We start from the raw sequence: 24,892 nt of genomic DNA, 5'->3' as shown, positions 1-24,892 counted from the left end.
AAGATGTGTCCTAATTCACTATGCAACACGAATTTGGCTAACATTATGACCAGATTCATGGCAGTGGAGTTTTTTTTTTTTTTTTGATAAGGGCAGTGGAGTTGTTCATTCAACGAAAGCAGTTTAATTTTTAATTTTTTTAATTTTTAATTTTAGATAAGAAAAGCAGCTTAACTTTCAAGCTCCCTTTTATCAATAAGGATTCCCATGGAAAAGTAGAGTCATATTATATTATATATCTGATTTAAGAACCAATTCGCATTCTTTAATATTTTTTTTATAGGACTTAAAATTTTAAAGACAAGAACTTTATTTCCATTAAAAAAGAAAAGAAAAAAAAAAAGACACGAACTTTCTAGTACGAGGCTAGAGTAATTATTTCATCCAGCTAACTTTCATAAAACTATGAAAAATACCATTCTATCCCCAACACACAACGCTATTAATATAATCAAATCCGTCACAATCCCATAGCTGATATCTCAGTTTCTACATTCCATTTCCAGTAATACTATCTGTGAAATCTCTGTAACAAAATGGCTTATGAGGTCGCTGCCAAAGCTGCTGTTGGTGCTCCTGATGTTCTTGGAGACTGTATGATCACATTTCCATTTTTTTTTTCTCTGATTACTACACTTCTGGGTTTTGATTGAAAATCTTAATTTGTTTGTGTTATAATCTGGGGTATGCTTTTGGTTTCAGGTCCATTTTCACAAAGGGTTCTCCTAACTTTGGAGGAGAAGAAAGTCCCACACAAGGTGCACCTCATCAATATCTCTGAAAAACCCCAATGGTAATCACAAAGCCTGTGCCTTTATTTAAAAAAAAAAAAAAGTTTTTTGGTGTTGTTTAAGTGTTTGGGCAGATGGGTTTGTCATTGTTTTTGGTGGTAGTGATGATGATGATTGTTTGGATAGGTTTTTGGAGGTGAACCCAGAAGGGAAGGTCCCTGTGGTGAAGTTTGATGACAAATGGGTGTCTGACTCTGATGTTCTTGTTGGACTTCTTGAGGAAAAGCACCCTGAACCTTCTCTTACTCCTCCTCCTGAATTTGCCTCTGTGTATGTTCCTCACTCTCTCTTTTTCTCTGTCTGTGTGAGTTTGGATTTTGTATTTTAGGTATCAGCTGGTGCTCTTGATACGCATAGGGTGCGGAAAGTCCAAGGCTTGGGCTATCCATTTGTTTTTACATATGGTGGATGTTGTAACTATATTAATATACTTTAGACTTTATGGTCCCTTGTTCTTTGATTTATAGTTAATTTCAAGGACAACTACACTTTACCTACCTTTGTGTTGGACCAAATTCATTTAGGCACCCGGTGGTTTAAAAAGTTGCACTTTTCACACACAACACATAAGTCTAACTCCCTAAGAAAAATGAGCCCAAGACAATTAAAAAGTTGCAAGTTTAAATCACGCTTTTTCAAGGTAAACCCAAAAACAAAATAGCAATCTCATTACAATATAAATTCATGAAATTAATCCTTATATGGGTAAAGTGGGACTTTTTAAAGCACAAGTTTACTGTTTACAGATGGGATCTGACCCAAATCACAGGGGGGAAAGTGTAATTAATACTCATTTTAATAAATAAGAGTTAACCCAAACCACAAGTGCAAAAATGTAACTATCCCTAATTTTAATAAATGTGGGTTGGGTCTAGCAAACATGTGATAACTAAGCACATGATAACTAAGGTTTATGCAAGGTTTATTTGGGAATATATTTTTATAAAGTCTTATTAATATTTATGATGTCCTTTTACTTTGCAGCAGGAAATTTTTTTTGTTTTACATGAAGTTCATTGTTTTTTTGGTTAGAATTTGTTATCGACCTCTTATCATTTAATTTATGTGTTTATTATTTTCTAAATGGTCTCACTCAAAAGGACCTTCATTGATTTGCATTCTGGGTTGCTATCCTTGTGTAAATATTTCTAAATTTCTACCCTCCTTTTATGGTGAGCTTGCAGGGGATCTAAGATTTTTGGGGCCTTCGTTAAGTTCTTGAAGAGCAAGGACCCCAGTGACGGATCCGAGCAGGCTTTGCTTGATGAATTGAAGGCATTGGATGAACACCTTAAGGCACATGTATGTGTGTTTACATTTAAAGAAAACACTTGTAAGAGTTATTAGTTTTACTTCATTTTTGCTTTGGAAATGTATGCTGATAAGTTGGAGATGGAATCAGGGGCCGTATATTGCTGGAGAGAAGATAACTTCTGTTGATTTGAGTTTGGCACCAAAGCTGTACCATCTCGATGTTGCTCTTGGTCATTTTAAGAAGTGGACCGTGCCTGCAAGCTTAACTCATTTCCACAAATACAAGGAGGTATATAATTTTTATACATTGTTGTGTACTGGGCGCAGTTTTGTTTTCGTTTTTTGTGTTCAACAATCAGATGGCTTTTTGGCATGCGTGCCTCAATAAATAGCAGATATCTGGATGATGAAGTGTGGAAACTAATAACAACACCACCCCCCCCCCCCTTAAAAAAAAAAAAAAAAAGGCATTGTGTTTGTTACAGTTGTTTTTGTAGTCATCCTATGCTTGGACTTTGGTCTAGGATTACTATAGTAGTATCTATAATTGTTATTTTAGCGTGGTAGTCATTTGGATATAGTATGTTGTTGTGGCCATGAATCATCCATTGCATTTGGATGTGGTTTTTGCTGAGCAAGATTTAGTGGATAACTTTTCTGGAAATTCTTCAACGGAAGATAGGCGGGGTGAGATAAAGATACTTTGGACTGTGTTTATTAATCTGTCTAAGTCACCTTTTCTTTTCACATGGTTCCATTTAAGTAGAATGCATCTGAGGGTGAATCAGTGAAAGGTAAAAATAGGTAGATCATGATATGCCAGTGACGTTTATGTTTGTAATGTTCTTTATTAAAGGTTGAGGTGCAGAACATCAAGTATTGCATTTGGAAATTTATCATAATTTGGAAGGACTTTGTCCAGTGGCAGATTAAACCTCCAAGACTCATAATATGCCAATGATGCTTGTGGTAGTTAGCTCTCACTTCACTTATTCTGTATTGGAAGTTGAAATTCACTTATCAAAAAAAGGTGCAGAGAATCAAGTGGTTGAGTTTGAAATTTTATATACCGAATATGGAATTGGAAAAACATAGTCCAGTAGAAAGTTTCCTCCTTTTCTACTGCCCCGTAACAATTAATATCTTTCCTTTCTAAGAGAGCTACCTGGTTATATGTTTCAAAATGTGAACCCACATTAGAAACAGACCTGAATTTCTATCCAAAGAATGTCTCCTAGAATAACAACTACCCAAGATTTTTAACTGGAAATGCATTTTCTACCAGCCAATGCACCCTACAGAAATTTCTCATTATGAGAAGGGGTTTCATATACTTAAAATTTTAAATACTGGAAGCGGTCGCTAATGACAATGTATGGCATTTTAATGACAAGAAATGCATGTTTATTTTGCTGTAGCATTAAGAATAGCAGTAATAAATCCCTTATGGAAGAGGTGTATTGAAATTTATATATTTTAAAATTTTCTAGATATTCATTGCTGTTTCACTTTTTATTCCGCATCATGGATTTAAGGGATAGGTGATGTAAAATACAGTCATAATTTTTGTAGGGTTCACGTATTTAGTATGGCTCAGTCGGCGTATTTAGCAAAATGATAAGGTTTGAAAATTGTTATACTTCAAACCAAATTAGATCTTGTGGATTGGTATTCAGATCCATTAAGATATATGATGCATATAATGTTTCTATTTTAATTTTATTTTCTCCTAATTTTATTTTGCCCCTTTTTTAAATCCAGCATGTATACTTGATGCACATGCTTTAGGCCCTGACTACTCTGAAAATTACAATATTGATTTTCAATGTGCATGCATATACATTCATGCGCATAGAGTTATATTATTTGACTTTGTAGTAGTGAAGCTGGAACTAGTCTCTCTCTTGTATTTTCTCAGGCATGCCTGCTAGTTTGAATAGCAGTAGATCATTAGAAGTTATTTCAGTAAACTAATCGGCAGTTATGTTTTGTGATCATATTTTGCAGTTGCTTTTCTCTCGAGAGTCTTTCCAGAAAACCAAGCCTACAAAAGAGCACGTAATTGCAGGATGGGAGCCGAAGGTCAATGCATAAAATAGTTCTAAATTATAAGGCTTCTGAAATCTAGTTGTGTTAAATGGACAAGGCTTGTTTCCATGCCTAATAAATGTATGCATCTGTGTTTGGGCTAACTATGGTATTTACTATTACTTGAGTAACAGCTGCTCTATTTGTGCTTCCTTTGGAGTGTTACCTGAGAATTTTGATATATATATATATATATATTTTTTTTTTTTTTGTTTTTGGATAAACTACAATATAAATAGAACAGATGGACAGTCTCTCTTACAGTCAAGAGTCTAAAACTCTAGGGAGATTGTCTTTATTACAACATAAAGACTTTAGAATGGAGAGTGAATTTTGCAGCGACATGTGCAGCTGAATTACACTTCCTTTTGACCCAACGAAAGCAACAACTAGCAAAGGAAGACTTAAGACATAAAATACTACTAACAATGTTACTAATAGACCAGTCAGGTAGTGCATCATCGGAGGAATAGGGGGTCTAAGTAGCACTTTGCATCTCCTTCAATTACGACATGGTTCCAATGCTCTTGGCTCGCAATTTGTATTGTCCAGAAGAGAGGGGGTGAGGTGCATTGTAAAGCTACAAAAGTCGTTATTATGGGTTCAAGATTGAGAATTGGTAAAGGGTGAGTGGGTGACAAGATTTGCAAATGGCAAGATAGGTGACTTCCTTCCCCTATCACATACAAAGCAATTTCTCCTTCATTGCTGTTGCCTGAAAATTCACATGTTAGTAAGCTTATTGACCAAGCTCGACATAACACGGAATTCGAACCTCATTGATGAAATCTCCCCCCGTTTTGAAGTTACTATGATTAAGTTAATAATAGAGTTGTTTTACTGCCACAACAAAATGTCAACATTTGTTTTACAGTTGGAACTTGGAAGTGTAAACCAATCATAGGTTAAAATAAAATGATAAATATTATATTGGAACTTATCAGTTATCACAACTGAAAATAAGGGTGGTGTGAAAATGTCTTGACATTATGTTACGTCCCTACACTTTTTCTAAAGGATATTCACTCAAGTACTGGGAGATGGAAGGATGTGTTGGTTTGGACAGGGACAATGGGGGGTGATTTCACCGTGTAAAGTGCCTACCAGTTGCAAGTGGTAGAGCTCAAGCTAGCATTTGTTAACAGGATCAACATAAAAAACCCGCAAGATGTTCATGCTTTTTGGTAGGGGCTAGCTTGTGTGTCTGTACTGTCCCTGTGCCTAACAAGATCAAAGCCTTTATATGTAGAGAATGTCATGGGATTCTGCGAACACGAACTAGATTATTCGACCGTGGCATTTCCTCATATTACTAGTGTGTGCTATGGTCAGATGCTGCAGAGCTTGTCAACCATGTGCTTTTTGGGACTGTCCTTTTGGGATGCAAGAATTAATAGTGGCAAGTAACAAAGCGGTGCTCCTTAACTTATTTGAGGCTGGTCTGGTGGTAGAAGAGATTAGAGACATGGCATTTGTTGGGCCGTATTTGATCCAGGCCTTAAGGGCTTTGTTTTTACTCTTTTCAGCCCATGTTGCAAGCCTTTTTTAAAGGTTGAAGTGTTGGAATTTACATCACACACATGCACAAAAGCTAAGAAAACACACTAGTGAAAGATAAAGAATGTGAGTTACCAGGGTCGTTCAAATTTACTGAAGCGTCTCAAAGGTGTTTGGGGTTCTCGACCGAGGGATGTAGGTCTAGTGTCAGGACCATTTAAATCTTGTGTATGCATTGTGCATGTCTTCTATGTGTTTGATACTTTGTTTCTTTAGATTTCATATTGAATATCTTGCTAGTTTAGCCTTGGTATTTGTTATGGGCTAATTTATTACATTTGTATTGGTAAACTCTCACTTGTATTGGTAAATTCACACTTGGTTGACAATATTGGGGGATACTTTGGTCTCACTAAGAAGTGTGTAGATTTTCCCAATAGCTTTGTGGTTTAGAAACAAAAGTTGTAACCGTGTTGCCCAAAATAGTTGTATCTTATTTAAAAGACACAACTCTTCAGTAAATTACTAACTCTAACAGTTAATTAATTCTCTCAGTAGGTTGGTGAAGCAACACCACCTACCAAGTAAGAGTAATTATATAAGTGAGGGTGCATCATATTATAGTGTGATCACTTATTATATATTAATAGTTCTATCTAAGGTGCTAAAGAGAGGGAGAAGTCCCATTTTTCTACTTCCCGTTTTATAAAATGATGTTCCTTAAATAAAAATTATCGTGTTTCAATCTCAAAATAAATGTATATCTAGGGTCCATGAGTGCCCAAGTACATAAGGTTGAGTTTTATTTATTACAATCGATCAACTTGGTTTAGGAAGTAGCACAACATTTAGTGAAATAAATATTTGTTTATTTGCTTTTATTACTTTCCAATACAGTGAGACTTGTTCAATTTCTCTTTAGTGAGCGCAGTCATGCACCCATTAACATATTCCATGTATATATATTAGGAAGTCACACAACATTTAGTGAAATACATATTTGTTTATTTGCTTTTGTTAATTTTCAATACAATGAGACCTGCTCAATTTCTTTTTAGTGAGCGCATTCATGCACCCATTAACATATTCCACCTGTGTGTGTGTACACACACATGTAAGAACTAAAATCATTACTTATGAAAGGCAAACAAATTTTGCAATATGACAACTAAAATCATTCGAATATGACTAGTATAAAAGGCAAACAAATTCTGCAATTGACAAAGAAGAGATCATAAATTAATAAATGAATTTTTACACGGAAATAATGAATTGTAAACAAAAATGAAAAATTGCATCCCTATAAATTTTTTTGATAATCAAAAAAAAAAAAAAAAAAAATGATAATCTTGCATCCCTACAAATTAGAGTTGATTATTGGTTTTTGTTTATAACGTTATTGTACTCGCATGATCGATGACATCACATGCATGATTACTAATCTTGTGTAAGTGAAACTACGCAGGTATTACCGTGCAAAACATCACTAAATTGTCTACATTATGCAATTACATGTAACATTTCTACTTCATACTCGAAATTGACGCTTGCTTTAGTGCCTCAAAAAGTTTGAGTCTAGGACAATCCCCCCATCCTTTCTTGTCCATAAGGCATAAACTCCATCACTACGTTCGAATATCGGCCAAGAAGCAAGAAGACAATCAAAATTTTCTGTCAGGTCTCATCAAACATCTTAGAAATGTGATATATTGATGTTTCATGCATGAGTTCAAGTTCAAACATGATCAATACACATTTAAAAGACGATCTCTTGACCATAACGATGTGTCGCACCATATCTAGCATATATGTGCCAAGATCTGTATTAACTTCAAGAAATATTCTTGAAAGAGAAGAATAGATTACACACGTGTTTATAAGCCAACTTGGGCTTGTATGACTCTAGCTATAGGCCTAAGGAAATCAAAGGTTGAATCAGAAGCTAGCTAGGAAAGAAGCTGAAGCCGAGTAGAGAAATCTGCAATGATTGCAGTGGAAGCTTGAGAGGCTGGCCTACAAGCTACATGCTTTTTCACCATATTCCCGTAACAGCTTCAAGTTTTTGTCTTCATCAACTTTATCCTCCCACCGTTCACAACTCATAAGAAGAGATATCTCACTTGGCATTAGGGCTATAAATGAACCACATACATATTAAAAGTTTAAGATTGATTTATTTAATTATATTTCGAACACAAACCAAACTTAATTTCATCACTCAGCTAGATTATATGTTCAATATTGGTTAATTTTTTCTTGTCAAACAAGTTTGAAAACTTGTTTCACATGCTGCTTAATTAACTTTTTTTTTTCTATATATAGTAGTACTAAACACCATGGCTAAATTTTTTTACCCTTTACAATGTATTTTTAATAATAAATAAATAAATCATACTTAAAGTTATGTCCTTTGAGTTAATTAGAATGAACAATTTTAGTTTGTGTATGAACTTGTAAAAGTTAGGTAATATCAATAAATTACAAATAAAAATACAATATTTTATGAACTTATTTTATTTATGATTGTAATGACTTGTCTCATGAGATTCTTTGGGTTGGAGAATTATAAAGTTACATAATATTCTAGTCTCAAGTTCATGTAAATATATTTATATTCATATATACATATAAACATATTAATTATATCAAATATACTTAAATTGAACCTTATACTTAAAATTTTTCACGAAGATTTTTTCATATAAGTTCGGCTTGTTTAATGGTCAAGGTTAAATCTAAGCTTGAGTTTGGCTCATTTAATAAATAAATAAATAGATTTTATTTATTTATTTTACAAAAACTTTTATAAATAACATGATTCATTTATAGTCCTACTCATATATAACTCATAATTTTGCAAGAAATTCACTCAGTTGCAATTGAATTTCTTCGTTTTCTCCAACTTGAATAGACAGTTGCAATCAATCTTCTTCAAATTCCTACAAGCCACAAACATATAAAGTCACAAGGATTAATCATAATCTACAAGTCAATAAGTTTCGTACAAAACACTGTTACCACTCGTGTTTTGTTACTAAATAATTATGGACAAAGTTTAGCTACAAAATCGATTGTAGCCTTCGGCTACAAACTCACTCAATATCTTTTTATTGAAGGTGAATTTTGACAAATTCACCATTGGATTACATCTTCTTCTTATATCGTCTATGTTTACAAAATTTCAAGAAAAGTAAAAATTAATAGTTATATCATCAATAAATTTTTAAATTGCAAGTTTTTGTAATATAAAATTATGCATAAAATATAATATTATATATTATATAGTAAATAATATTCGATTGATACAAAAATTAATATGTGTATTAAGAGCGTAAAGAACATGAATTTAACGGTTAGATTTTCAAAATATGCAGTAATATTTATTTTATTGTGTGAGTTTGTAGTCTAAGGATACAACCAATTTTGTAGCTAAATTTTGTTCAATAATTATTATATGATTGACATCACTATTTAAGAATAAAAATCCAACCAAAGGTCCAATTATTGTACTGCCCCTCCCCAGATGGCTCAATTATTGTATCGAATCTATCACACACTTCTAATTTTCTTGTATTTCAAATTCAATTGTACTGCCCCTCCCCACACCCCCCCCCCCACCCCCCCCCCCCCCCCCCCCCCCAAAAAAAATTCCACTACTTAAATTTAAAATTTTATAATGAGAGATAAAAGGCCCTCAAATCAATTCCTTCTTTCTTCTTCTTCTTCTTCTTCTTCTTTTATTTTTTATATTTTTTATTTAGATAAAGGCTTCTTAAAAAAACTGGTGTGAAAATATTTAGAGGGGTATATCAAATTTATGTTTATTTTTAGATGCATTTATGTGTAGGCTTGGACCAACAAAGTATAGTTAGATTTAGAGAAAAAAAATCAAAAAGACAAATAGTAAATTGAAGAGAGGAAGAAAAGTCAAGAACACACATGCAGTACATCCATGGCACAAATTGCGTAAAGAGCTATATTATCTTTATATTTACTCTCTTACATTTTTTTTACTAAGGTACACTTTTAAGTTTTTAGCCTTTAAAGTACATATGGGGTTATTTTCTTTTTAGGTCTTAACATTTCAAAAATTTTTTTTTAATACTTTGTGTTTTATTCCCTTTTCATATTAACTTCTTACATTTCAAAATTTTCATTTTCATAAAGGGCAAACTCAATCAAACATAAAGAGTTAAAAAAAAAATTATTAAATGTAAAATGTCAAAATGAAAACAACTCCAAATTATAAAAGTCAAATTTATACTTTAATATATTTTTGTACATTAAAGCTCTATATTTTAAGTTATATGAGGTTAAAGGCTGTCATACATATAGAAAGATATTGATAAATTGGTTTGGACCGTTTGGTACAGCCTACTTTCAATGGTTTATTCTTATTAAATAAATAGAAAGAACAAAAATGTTGTTGTACTATATAAAAAAAAAAATGATGCTTTAAAAAGCTATAGATAAACAAATCCGTAAAGTCCCCCTAAAAATAAAATTACGGTCCCAAATCATAGAAACAGTAATTTCGATTTCTCTATTCATTGTAAGGCCAATATACTCATCAATTCTGGAGCATAATTGACGTAGTACAATAAATCAATAAAAGCAAGTCACCTGAAACAAAAATCTAACCTTCTTTTTTAGTTTTTTTACATGATAAAATCATTTTAAGTTTATATATATCATACTTTATTGTATCACGTAAGTTGTTTTTTTCTGGTTTGAAATATCATGTCAATCACCTTTCAAAAAAAAAAAATATATATATATATATATATCATGTCAATCATGTATTCCGTAAAGTACCTTGGTAATAATTACTTCCATTGAAACTCTCGTGTCCACTCAATCCTTGAACAATAATTTCTACGATTTTACTTTTTATTCAATTATGGAAAGTTCCATATATACTTCTATCTATCATTTCTTTCATATGGGTGATGCGTTACATCAACTTTTATTTTTTTGTTGAGGGGGATTCTACTTTTCGGCTTTCACTCTTGAATGATCAAAGTTAAAAAATAAATAAATAAATAAACAAAAAAAAAAAAACTAATCGTGCCTCAGTTTATTAGGCTAGCCATCAACCCAACCCAAGTTCATATTGGTTAGAATTGAGTTTTGTACCCATTTGGAACCTTCCCATCATTTCAAAAGCAACATATTTCACCGTAAGAATTAAAAGTTTCACATTATATATTTCCAAGGCTCATACAGAACCGCTAACAGTCTAACATCACCCTCACTCAACAAGAAAAAGTTCATGACTGCGACGATGCTACTATTGCAGCCCCCACATTATTTGCTTCATTCATGAAGCTCACCACAAACAAATTTTAGTTTTACACAGATATATATATATATATATATATATATATAAAATTCTTATGCCACATGAATTTACAAATCCCCCAACACACATCGTACAAATATATATTCAGCTTAATGTAAAGCAAAAAATACATTTGTATATACGTAACTAGCTAGACAATATTGGCAATAATAAGGTAATGTGGCATGGTTGTGATGGTTACTGCTTGAAGATTCCTGCAAATTGTCCGTACTGATCTTCCACATAATTCCATAACATTTAAATTGCATATATGCATATATTATATATATAGGCCATGGGGGATTTTGGGACCACTGTGACACTAGACTTGTCTTAAATACTTTTGTGTTTGGCTGGATGTTAAGAATATTTGAGGTACTGATCAACTACCAACCAGAACCCAAAAGAAATATCGTTTTCAGATGGCATGTTAATCGTCGGAGTCTTTGGACGAGTCCGATATCATCTTCTGTGACGATGCTACTATTGCAGCCCCCACATTATTTGCTTCATTCATGAAGCTCACCACAAACAAATTTTAGTTTTACACAGATATATATATATATATATATATATATATAAAATTCTTATGCCACATGAATTTACAAATCCCCCAACACACATCGTACAAATATATATTCAGCTTAATGTAAAGCAAAAAATACATTTGTATATACGTAACTAGCTAGACAATATTGGCAATAATAAGGTAATGTGGCATGGTTGTGATGGTTACTGCTTGAAGATTCCTGCAAATTGTCCGTACTGATCTTCCACATAATTCCATAACATTTAAATTGCATATATGCATATATTATATATATAGGCCATGGGGGATTTTGGGACCACTGTGACACTAGACTTGTCTTAAATACTTTTGTGTTTGGCTGGATGTTAAGAATATTTGAGGTACTGATCAACTACCAACCAGAACCCAAAAGAAATATCGTTTTCAGATGGCATGTTAATCGTCGGAGTCTTTGGACGAGTCCGATATCATCTTCTGGATCATTTGTCTTGTCTCTTCCTCGGACATTCGGTCTTCTTTGCTCTTTGATTCAGCATAAGCCTCAAAGAATTCCTTGTTTTCTTTCTCCAGTTCATTCCACACTGCAAAAAAATTTGATGCATGGCTTTGCTATAAAGTTATCATAATAAAATAATCCTCAAGATACACCAAAATATGTTAATTCAACTACTAAACTCATGGCTGTGTATGCATAACTTAAATATAAGTAAAAAAGTGTGAACTTTGTGATTAAGATGGTAACAAATTGAATAACATCCTCACCATTTCACTGGAAGGGTTGAGATTTAATTTATTGAATCTAATTATATAAAAAGACTATCATGTCAATTAAATACTGAATACACATTTAAATTTATAATATTTAGTATAAATTAAATTGAACTGTATTCGGTCGGTTTGTTTTTTACTGCTTTCCTTTTTTTGGTTTTGTTGTTTTGTTTTTTTTTTATTTTCTTGTAAAATAACTCATGAACTCGAACATGATTAAAACGAGGATTTCTCACCATCACTGAAAGTGGTGTTTCTAGTAGTAATGGGCTCCACTAAGAGCTTTTTAGCTCATATGGCATCTTATGATGTTTCTAATAAAAATGTAGAGTTCAAATCTTTTCAATATATATTTTACAAACCTAACTAAATCAAAACGCCATCTGCAGGCTTGATCAGGCTCGTTAGAATTCTAGATAACCAAAATACTTGAGCACAGTTTGCGATCATGTCAATTATATATATGTATTAGGTCAAGATCATTCTATAGACTAGAGAGTTTAATATGCCAAGGTTAATCCTACTTGAGATCTTGTCAGATTTTCAAGCCAGTCTTAAGCATGTTTTACTCAACTCAGTTTTGTTCTTTTGCAGCCTCTCTCTCTCTCTCTCTCTCTCTCTCTCTCATGTGTGTGTGTGTGTGTATCGATGTACAAATATGCATCTGTGTGTGAGTTTGCATGTGATGATGAACAATATATACACAGGCAGTAAACAAACCTGTGGAGGTGATGACAGGCTTGATGTTTGCATGTTTTGAAAGGGCTTCCATGCACTCTTCTTTAGTCATGCGGAAAATCAGACACTTCTCTATCAGGTGCTGCACCTACACATAATAAGTAGATTCCGATCATAATCAACACCACCATATCAACAACAGAATATAAATTAATATCCTTTGAAAATATGAGTAATGAAAGCAAACAGAAAGATCAAACAAAAAAGTTCTAACTGATATATGATCAGTACCAAGTGTATATATGAGGCAGAAGAAGAGTCCCCCATGATCCTATGATCTCTGATCTCTGTATATGTAAACTCAAAGAAGATCAAAAAGGAAATGGTTATTTAATTAGCTAGTGAAAGAAAAATGGTGCAATATGATGGAGTAGTGTACCATGTTGCAAAACTATCAGATATATATAGTATTAAAAAAAAATTAAAAAGAGAAAGGAGTGGGGGTGGGGGTGCTGTGGGACCAAGAGTCCCACGTCCCACGTGGGAGATGGATGATAATTGGTTGGGAAGAGATTAGAGGAGATTGTAAATGACCACTTCTTCGTCTTTTAGATCACTATAAGGCGGAATCGTTCCACGTGATAAGTGGGCCAATTCAACAAAGAAATCCTCCAAACAGACAAAACCCACAGTACCCAGATGGCATCCTCTCATATAGTAGCCATAATGAACCTCTCCTTAGGTTAGCCTCATAAAGCACCACACTTTAGTTGCATATACACGAGAATGTTTTTCTTCTTTCCATCACCATGATAAATCAATTCCAAGCTTAATTTCTCAGTTTTCATCACCATGATAATCACTTCCAATGCTTAATTTCTCAGTTTTCATCACCATGATAAATCAATTCCTATGCCTAATTTCTTAGTTTGCAAGAATAGGAATTTGGCCCATATGTAGCATGTGATGGCATGCAGGGATTGGTCAACTTTGTTACACTTGATATATACCAATCATAGTGTACTAACATCAAAGGTTAATTCAATTATTCAATGATAGAATGAGACAATGATTCGGTGGGTGGAAAGGATATTAGAAGTATTCCACAAATAATTTACTCTCCTGATTTTATGAACAATAACAATTTTCATTCTGAAAAGGACGCATAATATAAGACTTAGCTAACTTAACCTGACTTTTACGTTTGGAGTAGAAGGCCAATTGAATAGGTCATTCTTCTTCCACTTTAAACCATGTTTAAGTAATTTCATTAGAAGTTAATTTCTTATTTACTCCTTAATAATTTTGAACAAATTACGACATGACGTTAATCTCCATAGAGAGGAAAACATATCCCAACTTGAATCCGCTTCAAAGGATACGTGGGTTCAACATTTATTTTCTCACCTCAAACGCAAGTCACAATAACTAATTTCTCGTTCAATTATTAAAAATGTTTTTTTACAAAGCTATAACATGATTGTACTTTCTATGTCAAGATTTTTTGAACTCGACTGCACCCCTTGCTACTTCCAACGGAACTGTAAAAGAGTTCAAATCATAATGTCATTATCATAATTCATAACTAACTAACAAATTATTTTAGCGTGTGACATATTCAGTGTCATATACATATGTCACTGAATTTGTCACATGCTAAAATAATTACCAGTTAAGCTAATTACCGCATGTCTAAATCAGTTAAGCATAGCATTTCTCATTAAGCATATGTTTAACTAACTTCTAAATGAATTACGTACATGCCTAAAATATTTGAGCACACGTTCTAAAAGATAGTTTTACTTGGATGGCTTGCCCTTGTGGAATGCCTTCATTTGACCCCCTCATCAAGGCACACTTAGCCACATAATCAAACTTGAAATATTAATGCCCTTATGCCATTTCAAACTCATCAACTTCTTCTTCTTCTTTTCTTCTTTTTTTATGTGTTTACTGAATATATATATATATATATATTTTAACAAAAGCAAACACAAAGAGAACAATCTACCTCACCATCCAAAAACAAGGACAACCATAAGAAGATGGGAAATCCTTCTCAAGCACAAAGAGACAGATTCCCATCAAGTAATATCATGTGCCAAAAAGTTTGCTTCTCTCACAACGTGGTTTACGAATGAAAAGGAAACAGAATGTAATAAAGTTCTATTATCTAAGATAATAGAGGCTACTAATTAGGAGGAGAAAGAATAAAAGAGCAGACTATAAGATTTATTACATTTACCTCAGGTCCTCAACGCACACATTGAACTTGTAATTACCTCACTGTCTTGTCTAGTTTTACAAGGGGGAACATAACATAAGTCACAAAACTTTATAAGTGGGGATCACTGACCATTTATTAGTTATAGGATCTTAACTCTGCTAATTTCGATAGCTATCTTCTATGTGATTTGATAACCTTTCCCTTTGATAATTTCAGCTAGCTAGCTAGTAATAGTTCGATTTATACCAATATTCTTTGATATATTTATCACTTAGGGATGCATGAAGATTAAAAATAGAATGAGTAATTAAGTTCGACTAAGATTGAAAACAATAGGCCCAATTACTTGGTTAGACTTCCAGTTGTCACGCTAATAAAATGAAGGTCACAGGTTTGAGACCCACAAGGAGTAATATGTTATATTTGTTTTCTTTAGAAAAGTCACACTTAAAAACTGAAAAGTAGAATCAATGACAGTTTTGTCTTCTTCTTTTTTTAGTTCATTAAGCTGCAACATCAAAATTTCCTACTTCAAAAATATTTTAAAAAAAGAGGAAGAAGAAGATCAGAGAGAACAAAGAAGAAGACTCTAGTGGCACAATAGGCCAGCCAATACTGGGCTATGCATCCAGAAAATGAATTGTTTGCTTCCCCGTAGATATTTTTAAAACAAGAAGAAATATTAAATACATAGGCATAAGAATTGACACCGACATAACATGAGACATGATACATTGTATTTCATGAAAAATTAGGACACAAAATGTAAAAAATATATCAATTAATTAATATTTATTTTTAAATATGTTATATACTTTAAATATAATTTATGTTTATATGAGATTTTAAAAATAAGTATGTAACAACTAACAACAATAAAATGTTAAAAACATATGTAAAATTAAAACAAAAGTAATCAAGATATAATAAAGAAGTACAATGATACCCATTTTTTCCGCACTCATGCCCTTACAAATAATTCAATATAATAACAAAATTAAATAATGCAATTAATGTTGTGTACAATGAGTTAGAATCTACGCACTATTTCAATTACTAAACAAACAAAAAGAATGAATTGAGCTCACCTACAAGAAGTTATTCTGTGTTTCCGTTGTATGTTTCTTTTCCCTCACATGAAAGTGGACCTTACAAGTGTGGGGACCATCCTAATGTGGGGTCCACTCTCATGTGAGGGAGGAGAAACATGCAACAAAAATGGATGAATTTTTTCCACATACACATGCTAACCCCTGTCCTCAAATTTATTAATAATAATGACTAGCACTTAACCAAACCAAATTTCTTTTCCAAAAGACATGCTTGTGGTTTAGTGGTGTGAATGAAAGACGTTCTTCCACACCTTTGTTTTGTACTTCTAGCGGATTATAGCTGAGTTCTTTTTTTCAAAAAAGTTCCCAGGTTTTCTTCTCAAAATTTTTTTTTCTTCTCCAAAAAATTAAAAAAAAATACACATGCAATGCAGAAATGGCGTCCATGAATTCTTGAATACGCAAGCAAATGCAGATAGTTCTTCTGCGGACTGTGACGACTGTCATATATTCTGTCAAGTTGGTTTGCACTTAATTTGCAGATAGTTCCAAAATGTGAATTGACAGTGTGCTCAGTGCATATACGTAATGAATGGTGCCGCAAATTCATCTTATTTTGCCATGTCAATGCACCAGTACCACTAGCCATGGTTAGATATCATTTTAGATTGGGCTAGGTGACGTGTCAGATATGGATTGGTCTACCATCACAGAGTCAGAAAGATAATGTTCTGTACTCTCTTATCAGTTTTCTCTATCTCTCGCTGCTAGCTAAGAAGTTGAAACTTCCTTCAACTTCCATAAGAGTGAATAATGAAACTTAATTGCTTCGCCCCCATAAAAATGGAATGGAGGGTTAGATCATTGATTTAAACATCCACTAAATGCTTACCAATCAAAGGGAAAAACATTGTTTTTTTTTTGGTCAGACAAACTACTATATAGTGCAGTAAGATATATAATGCACATATGAACTGCTCCTATAGCTGTGGACAAGAAATGAGCTCTATTTGTGAAGCACGCTTATGTATCAGACAGCTGTATGTGGGCTCAATCAACATCATAGAATTACCAGTACGGTCGGATAACTTGATGTGGTAGCCATCATATGTGGTTTAGCTCAAATCAAATGAAAAATCAGAAAAAACATTAATTCTGAAAGTTAAATAACTTTGAAAACACTAGTATTAAATTGTACCCCTAAATAATTTAATAAAAGCAGATTCTGACATTTCGTGCACTGTGCATGTGTGGCTTTAAGGAAATAGCTAACACATTGCATGCATGTAAACATGCACAACAATTATTCAATATCGAAATAGCTCTATCAAAGTATGTTGTGGGGCACAATAACCTTGAAGATTTTTCCTCAAATTTTTCTGTTAATTAATGATGAACTTTTTCTAAAGGGGTATAGTAACTATTTTTTCAGGACAAAACTAAGAGAAAGGAGCAGTGATCTTTCTCTTTCGTCCTTTTTATGTGATTATAGACTTCTCCAAATACATAAAGATATCTTCTCAAGCATAAATCACAGCTTCACTTGTTTAACACACACCCAACTAAATGGTAGTAATATGCAAGAAACTGATAAAATGTATATAAGTTATAAATACATTGGAAACTACAGCATGCATTAAATTAATTTAACAAATTCATGACCACGTTTGTCTCGCTAAAAAATGTTGCAACCCGAGAGTCATTTGCAACTTACAATTTAGCTTTGATAACCAATCAACGTACAGGTTTTTAGCTAAAAGAACCACTTAAATCCCACAAAAAAATATAAAAAAAATATTTCTAATTAAACAGATTTCATTGGGAATGCTTATGATCTGGTACCAATCTATTTGCATGCTGCGAAAATTATGCACCATGGATCACATCCTTCTGACCTTCCCATACATCTTTTTTTGGAGGAACCTTTCTATACTTCTTAAATGTCCTAATTATGTTCCAGGAAAGAGAACACGCTACAGCTTTGGAAACCATTTTCTTCATTTCTCCAAAGAATGGTTGTAAGGAAAAGTAAAGTGCTTTACGGTGGTACTTTCCCACATTCAACAAATTCCTACAGGATTTGTCTAATCAAATGACCATCAATATTTGCTTTCTCTATCTCTCACTAATAAACTTTTACCTAATAATTTCAAACGACTACTACGAAGTACTAATGATCCTTACTAATACAAGTCAATCCAACATCATCAGGCACTTGTCCTGTCCTTCAAGCAGGGTATCTAATTGGTGATACTCTGATGGGCATTCATCTTTAAAGATTGGTCATATTTACGACATTATGAATACTTGACACTCTTATCCTATATAGTACACTGACAAAATTTGGATGTTACTCTTTGTCCTCGTTTGTTTTGATATCATAAATCATAATATAATTTTTTTTTTTTTTTTGGAGAATGTGTAGTTTTAGAATTTAAATGGTTAATATTTGCACATATTTTTTATGACTTTGTACTACTTGTTTTTATGTACGTGTTTCTTTATCTTTTTATTTTTATTATTATTTTATAATATTATATTATACATATATTAGTCATAACTTCTTATTATGCCATGAATTAAGGCATGTCATTTATACTTGATCCAAGCATAATCAATGCCCCTATTGGTCATTCACTGTGCGTATATATATATCATATATACACAATTTAGAGTGGTTGTTAGTTTATGCAAATGTTTTTATTTGACTTAATATATCTACCCTCTATATTTTACTTTGTACGGGTCCTTCCTTTTCCTTTTTCCTAAACAATTAAATAGATTAATTGATTAATTAATAACATAATAATTGATAAAGCATCAAATATCCTAATTATTAGGTGATCTATCATAAAGATTAATAGACCTTATGACCATTCAAGATAAATAACTCCACTAAATTATAACCACAATGAGAAGTCTAAAATACTCACAAAACATATTTTTTAATATCCCAATGGTATTGTGAATCAATTTTTTTTTAATACTTTTTATGTCATATATCATACCATATCATGTATTATATGATACATGAACACTATATAAAATTTATAAACATATATAAGGTGTATTTGTTACAAACTTGAAAAATATTCAGTGAATAATTTATTTATGAGATATTATTTAATAAATCTAACTAAATATGTTAATTAGAGAACATAATTATAATATTTGAAATTGATAAATTAAAAAGTAATGGTTCGATTGTGCTACTATAGTCTCATTACTCCCATCAATAAAAATCAGGAAACAGAAGAAGGAAAAAACAGTAGAAAAGGAGATAATCAAACCCTTTTTTTTTTTTTTTTTGAAAAAAAATCCCTCTCTCTCTCTCTCAGCAAACAAAAAGAAAAAAAAAAGTTGGAAACATGTAAGCATATTCTCCTAAAAACCCAACAAGAAAAAAAGAATAATAAATATAATTAACTTTTTAATTTGTTGAGCTTAACAAGATTTGACTCAGTTTTATTGTATGATGCATGAGCATCCTTGATACACCATACATTAATACTCATTTCTTCCGGTTTGACATTCCATACTAACAATTATGTGCAAATCAGTTTTCAATCATCAGTTGCTTTCATAAGATTAATACAACTTACAACTATTCAAGTTGGGTCAAATAACTCCAACAAAATTATGGATTGACCGAACCTGTATCTTATGAGTCGAATTTCGAGCTATACTCATTTTTCCAATCAACAAAATTTCTCTCCATACCTGAACAGAGTCTAATCCAATTTTGTCCAGTCTAATTGTTCAATCATTTCGAACAAATTTGTTTGAGTTCAAACACTAATGAATGAATATATAAAAGTAAAGATCTTATGTCGGAAAGTATGAAATCTTGCCAAGTAGCGCATTGTATAACATTCTTTTCATTCAGCCTTCCACCTCATCTAAAATTAACATTTATGTCAAATTTTTAAGTAATGGCAAATATATTTATTTCAATTTATAATAAAATTTAAAGAATCTCTTTACATTTATAACTTTAAATGCTTTGAATAGATACAGTTGGATCTAAAAATTCATGGGGAATGAAGGAATTAAGTAAGACTAACTTCAGCGCATAATTGCAAGAGTCGAATTCAATGAATAGTATAATATGATTATTTGTCTCCACATTTGTCCAATATAAATCCTCAATTCCTTTGGACTAAAACTTGCATAATTTTTCTAACAATATTGGTTCCCTTTTCGAGAGGTATGTTTATTTTCAAAATATTATGTTTGTCTTTAATATTTTGTTTAGCTTTTATGCATACATTTTTAATGATGTATCATTGTAATGTGTAGGTTGATTTTTTCATATTATGTGCTAATTAGATTTTTGGCTTTCTATATGATGCATATACTTGCTAGGGATTTGTAGTATTTTTGGTGTTTTGGCTACTTGTAGTTCAACTAAAATATGGAGGTTATATTGTGATATTATTGTGTCACTATAACATTATTGTTTCTTTTGTGGTATCATGAAATTCTACCAATTTTTATAGCTAATTGATTAAGATATCCTTCTTTCACTTTTCATCCTATTATAATTTTGATCTTAGAAAATAAAAATTTTCTTCAATTAAAATTTTCTCATGTCAATTCTGAAGCTAAAGAAAAGCTAATTTCATTGACATAAAAATTGTAGGTGTTGATATAATGGAAATAGAGACCTTAGTGGCATAAGAAATGTAGAAATTAACACTATAGAATCTATATATAAAGCATAAATCATACAAGAAAAATATCTAGAAATCAACAGGTTTGTAGATGACAACATAAACTGTAATATGTTAACTTTTATTAGTTGTATGGATTAGAGGAGTTTTTCTCCCAAATGTTTTTAGTTTGAATTTCATTTTACTAGAAAACTTTGTAAACTAATAATAACAGTGTTCATGAAATCAATGAATCATAAATAATTTCTTATAAAATTTATCAAAATGCATCATGCGTCACGTACGTGGGATATCAACTTGTATTATAAACAGTAGAGATGAAGAAAGAACAATGGACACAGAGTATGTCCTTTGCTGCTATTATATCAGATTGGTTTTACATAACTGCATCACGGCTTCCAATAAATGAGAAATCGACTAAACCTTTTTTTTTTTTTCTTGACTTAGAAATCGACTGATATAGTATACAGGCAAGGTTACAAAACATCAAGTGGTCTAGGACAATTATTGAGGTTCTGTGCTATATCGTACACTAAAGTTCATGGCTGTGAAGAAGCTTTGGCATTAGGAACATAACTGTTTTCACAGTACATTTCAACTTTTAAGTTTGTGCCCACCAAGGACTATATATTATTGAATAATTCTAGTAACAAACAATACTTCTCTTTCCAAAATAGTATTATATAGCTGGCTTTGATTGGTTGTTTATTACTTTTAAATAAATTTATCATTTTTTATAGCAAATTATAACTTACTATCTTGTAGTTTAACTGAAATTTAAGTTGTTTATCTGTGATTTGAAATTCCATGATGCAAGTGGTTCGATGGATAGTTTTTGATCTTGTATTTTTATGTTTTTGTGTTTTTGGAGGAGAGATACATAAAAGTAGAGCAAAATTACATATTTTGCTCTGTTTTTAACAGATGTGGGTTATAGAAATCTAACTTAGCTAATCTCAAGTTAGTAAAGTGTCAAATTTCAAACCACAGGAAGACAAATTAAATTTCGGCCAAACCATAAGTGAGTAAATTATAATTTGCCCTTTTTTTTTTTTCTTTCACTCACAATCAACTACATAGGACAATTGTGACAACGGTGTGTAGTACTAAAATTATTTACAATTAAATTTTGCTTTCACAACAAATTTCACAATTGTTAAGTTTTGTGTCCATCGTTCAAGATCATTGTGAATATGAATAGAATTATTGTTGGCCTTAGTGCATTCACATTAATGGGTATATATAATAGAAAAAAGTGTCAAATTTATACATTTTTGCCCAAAAACTACCCATATTAGTGGGTGTATAAAAGTGTATATTTACATTTTTCCTATAGTAATTGTGTATATTTACACAAGTAGCTTTGCATTTTATTATTTTATTCCTCTCTCTCTCTCTCTCTCTCTTCTCTCTCTCTCTCTCTCTCTCTCTCTCTCTCTCTCTCTCTCTCTCTCTCTCTCTCTCTCTCTCTCTCTCTCGTCCCACCAATACACTTCTTGACCACCAAGTGAGAATGACGATGATGTGGGCTCGTCAGTGTGTAGGAACCTAGAATCGTCAACTATGGTCACTAGTTAGGCCTATTGTAAAAAGGTTTGGGGTGATTTATGATGGTGGGATAGGATGTTGATTAGGCCACCATGACTAAAAGAAGTGATGACATGGGCTCATCAATGTATTGGGGGAACCTAGAATTGTTGACTAAGGTCGCCAATCAGGCATGTTGGTGGATCGGGTTTTAGGTTTGTGGGGATTTGGTCGTGGACGGATTTTGGTTTAATCTGTGATTGCGAGGTAGGACAGGTGGATTTGATTGTGGAGGAGAAAAGAGTGTCTTGGGTTTCGAAAAGAAGAAAAAATAGTGATTTGAGAGAGAGATGTAGTTTTTGGTTGAGGAAGAGAGATGAATTTGAAGAATAATATTAAAAAAAAAAAAAAAAGGGGCAAATCACAACCTACCTCCTGTGGTTTGGCTAAAATTTAAGTTGTCTACTTGTAGTTTAAAACTTTGACACTTTACCCACCTGAGATTTAACCGAAATTTAAGTTGCCTACATGTGGTTTGAAATCTTATAATGCAAGTGTTCCACTGGATTCTTTTTTATCTTGTATTTTTATGTTATTTGTGTTTTTGAAGGAAAGAAACATAAAAGTGAAACAAATCATATATTAGCTATGCATGGGTTAAGGAAATCTAACGGAACTAACCACACTTAAATTTGGCCAATAAATTGTAATTTTTCCTTTAAAAACCTAATAAAATGGTATTTTAATAAAATGTAATATAAAATAAATATTTTTTTTATAAGGAAGTTAATCAAAATGTTTTCTTTGAAAAGTATATATATATATATAAATAGAAGTTAATCTAAAACAGGGGTGGCAAAATCAACCCAAACCTATTTGCCCACCCAAACCCACCCACTTAAAATAGACCCAAACCCACCCAATTATTAGTTGGGTTAAATGGGTATTAACCCAATTAAACCCAATTAACACTAATGTTTATTGGGTACCCAATCCCAAAACTACTAAAATTACCAAAATACCCCTCAACCTAAAAAATGACCAAAATACCACTGAAACACAAAAAATGACCAAAATACCTTTAAACCCAAAAAATGACCAAAATACCCCTAAAACCCAAAAAATGACCAAAATACTCTCAAAACCTACAATTGACCAAAATATCCCCAAAACCGAAAAAAAGACTAAAATACCCCGAAACCTAAAAATGACCAAAATACCCCTAAAACCAAAAAAGTGACCAAAATACTTCCGAAACCTAAAAAATGACCAAAATACCCTTGAAATCCAAAAAATGACCAAAAATACCCCAAAACCACAAATGACCAAAATACCCTCGAAACCTAAAAATGACCAAAATACTCCCGAAACCCAAAAAAAAATGACCAAATACCCCAAAACCCAAAAAATGACCAAAATACCCCCGAAACCTAAAAATTACCAAAATACCTTCGAAAGTAAAAAAAATTGCCAAAATAACCCCGAAGCCTAAAAAATAACCCTAAAACCTAAAAAATGACCAAAAGACCCTCAAAACCTTAAAAATGATTAAAATACCCTTGAAACCTAAAAAATAGCCAAAATAACCCCGAAACCTAAAAATTGATCAAAATAACCTAGAAACCTAAAAATGACCAAAATAACCTCAAAGTCTAAAATTGACAAAAATAACCCCGAAACATAAAAATGACCAAAATACCCCTAAACCTAAAAAGTGATCAAAATACCCCTTAAACCTATAAAATGACCAAAATACCCTCAAACCTCTAAAGTGACAAAAATACCCCTAAACCTTTGAAATGACCCAAATAAACCCAAAACCACTAAAATGGCCACAAACAACGTGAAACCTCTAAAATTTCCAAAAATACCCTAAAACGTCTAAAACGACCAAAATACCTCTAAACCTATAAAACGACCAAAATACCCCTCAAAATATCTAAAATGACCAAAATACAACTAATCCTATAAGATGAAAAAAATACACTCGAAGCCTCTAAAATTACCAAAATAGGGGTTTGGGGTTATCTTAGTCATTTTTTAGGTTTATGGGTATTTTGGTCATTTTTTATGTTTAGGGAGTATCTTGGTCTTTTTTTTTTCTTTTTTTTTTTTTTTTTTTACAAGGGATTTTGATAATTTTTTAGGTTTAAGGTGTATTTTTATCGACTTACAGGTTTAAGGGGCTTTTTTGTCATTTTATAGGCTTCGGGGAATTTTGGTCATTTTTTAGGTTTCGATGATATTTTGGTCATTTTAAGGTTTATGGGTTATTTTGGTCGCATTTAGGTTTCAGGGGTATTTTGGTCATTTTTTAGGTTTCATGGGGTATTTCAGTTAATTTTTAGGTTTCGAAGGTATATCGATTATTTTTTAGGTTTAGGGGGTATTTTGGTCATTTTTAGGTTTAGGGGCTATTTTGGTCATTTTTAGGTTTCTAGGTTATTTTGGTCAATTTTTAGACTTC

The 24,892-nt window shown here is 32.1% G+C and overlaps 2 protein-coding genes across 2 annotated transcripts; one reads left to right on the top strand and one right to left on the bottom strand.

Annotated features, from left to right (window-relative positions):
* Positions 1-446: 446 nt before the first annotated feature.
* On the top strand, positions 447-4,285 carry LOC112035702 (glutathione S-transferase DHAR2). Its single transcript, XM_024068537.2, has 6 exons — positions 447-594; positions 703-793; positions 918-1,061; positions 1,976-2,093; positions 2,194-2,334; positions 4,053-4,285. The coding sequence occupies exons 1-6, from the start codon at positions 537-539 to the stop codon at positions 4,137-4,139; spliced, it is 639 nt and encodes a 212-aa protein (XP_023924305.1). The 5' UTR covers positions 447-536; the 3' UTR covers positions 4,140-4,285.
* Positions 4,286-11,580: 7,295 nt separating this feature from the next.
* LOC112035728 (uncharacterized) lies at positions 11,581-13,402 on the bottom strand. The gene is made up of 3 exons (XM_024068560.2): positions 13,238-13,402; positions 12,989-13,094; positions 11,581-12,081 (listed from the first exon to the last, which is right to left on the bottom strand). The coding sequence occupies exons 1-3, from the start codon at positions 13,271-13,273 to the stop codon at positions 11,936-11,938; spliced, it is 288 nt and encodes a 95-aa protein (XP_023924328.1). The 5' UTR covers positions 13,274-13,402; the 3' UTR covers positions 11,581-11,935.
* Positions 13,403-24,892: the final 11,490 nt, after the last annotated feature.

This window comes from Quercus suber, unplaced genomic scaffold (assembly GCF_002906115.3).
Source record: "Quercus suber isolate HL8 unplaced genomic scaffold, Cork oak 2.0 scaffold_293, whole genome shotgun sequence".
Taxonomy (NCBI): Eukaryota; Viridiplantae; Streptophyta; class Magnoliopsida; order Fagales; family Fagaceae; genus Quercus; species Quercus suber.
This window is presented reverse-complemented; position numbering and strand designations above follow the sequence as displayed.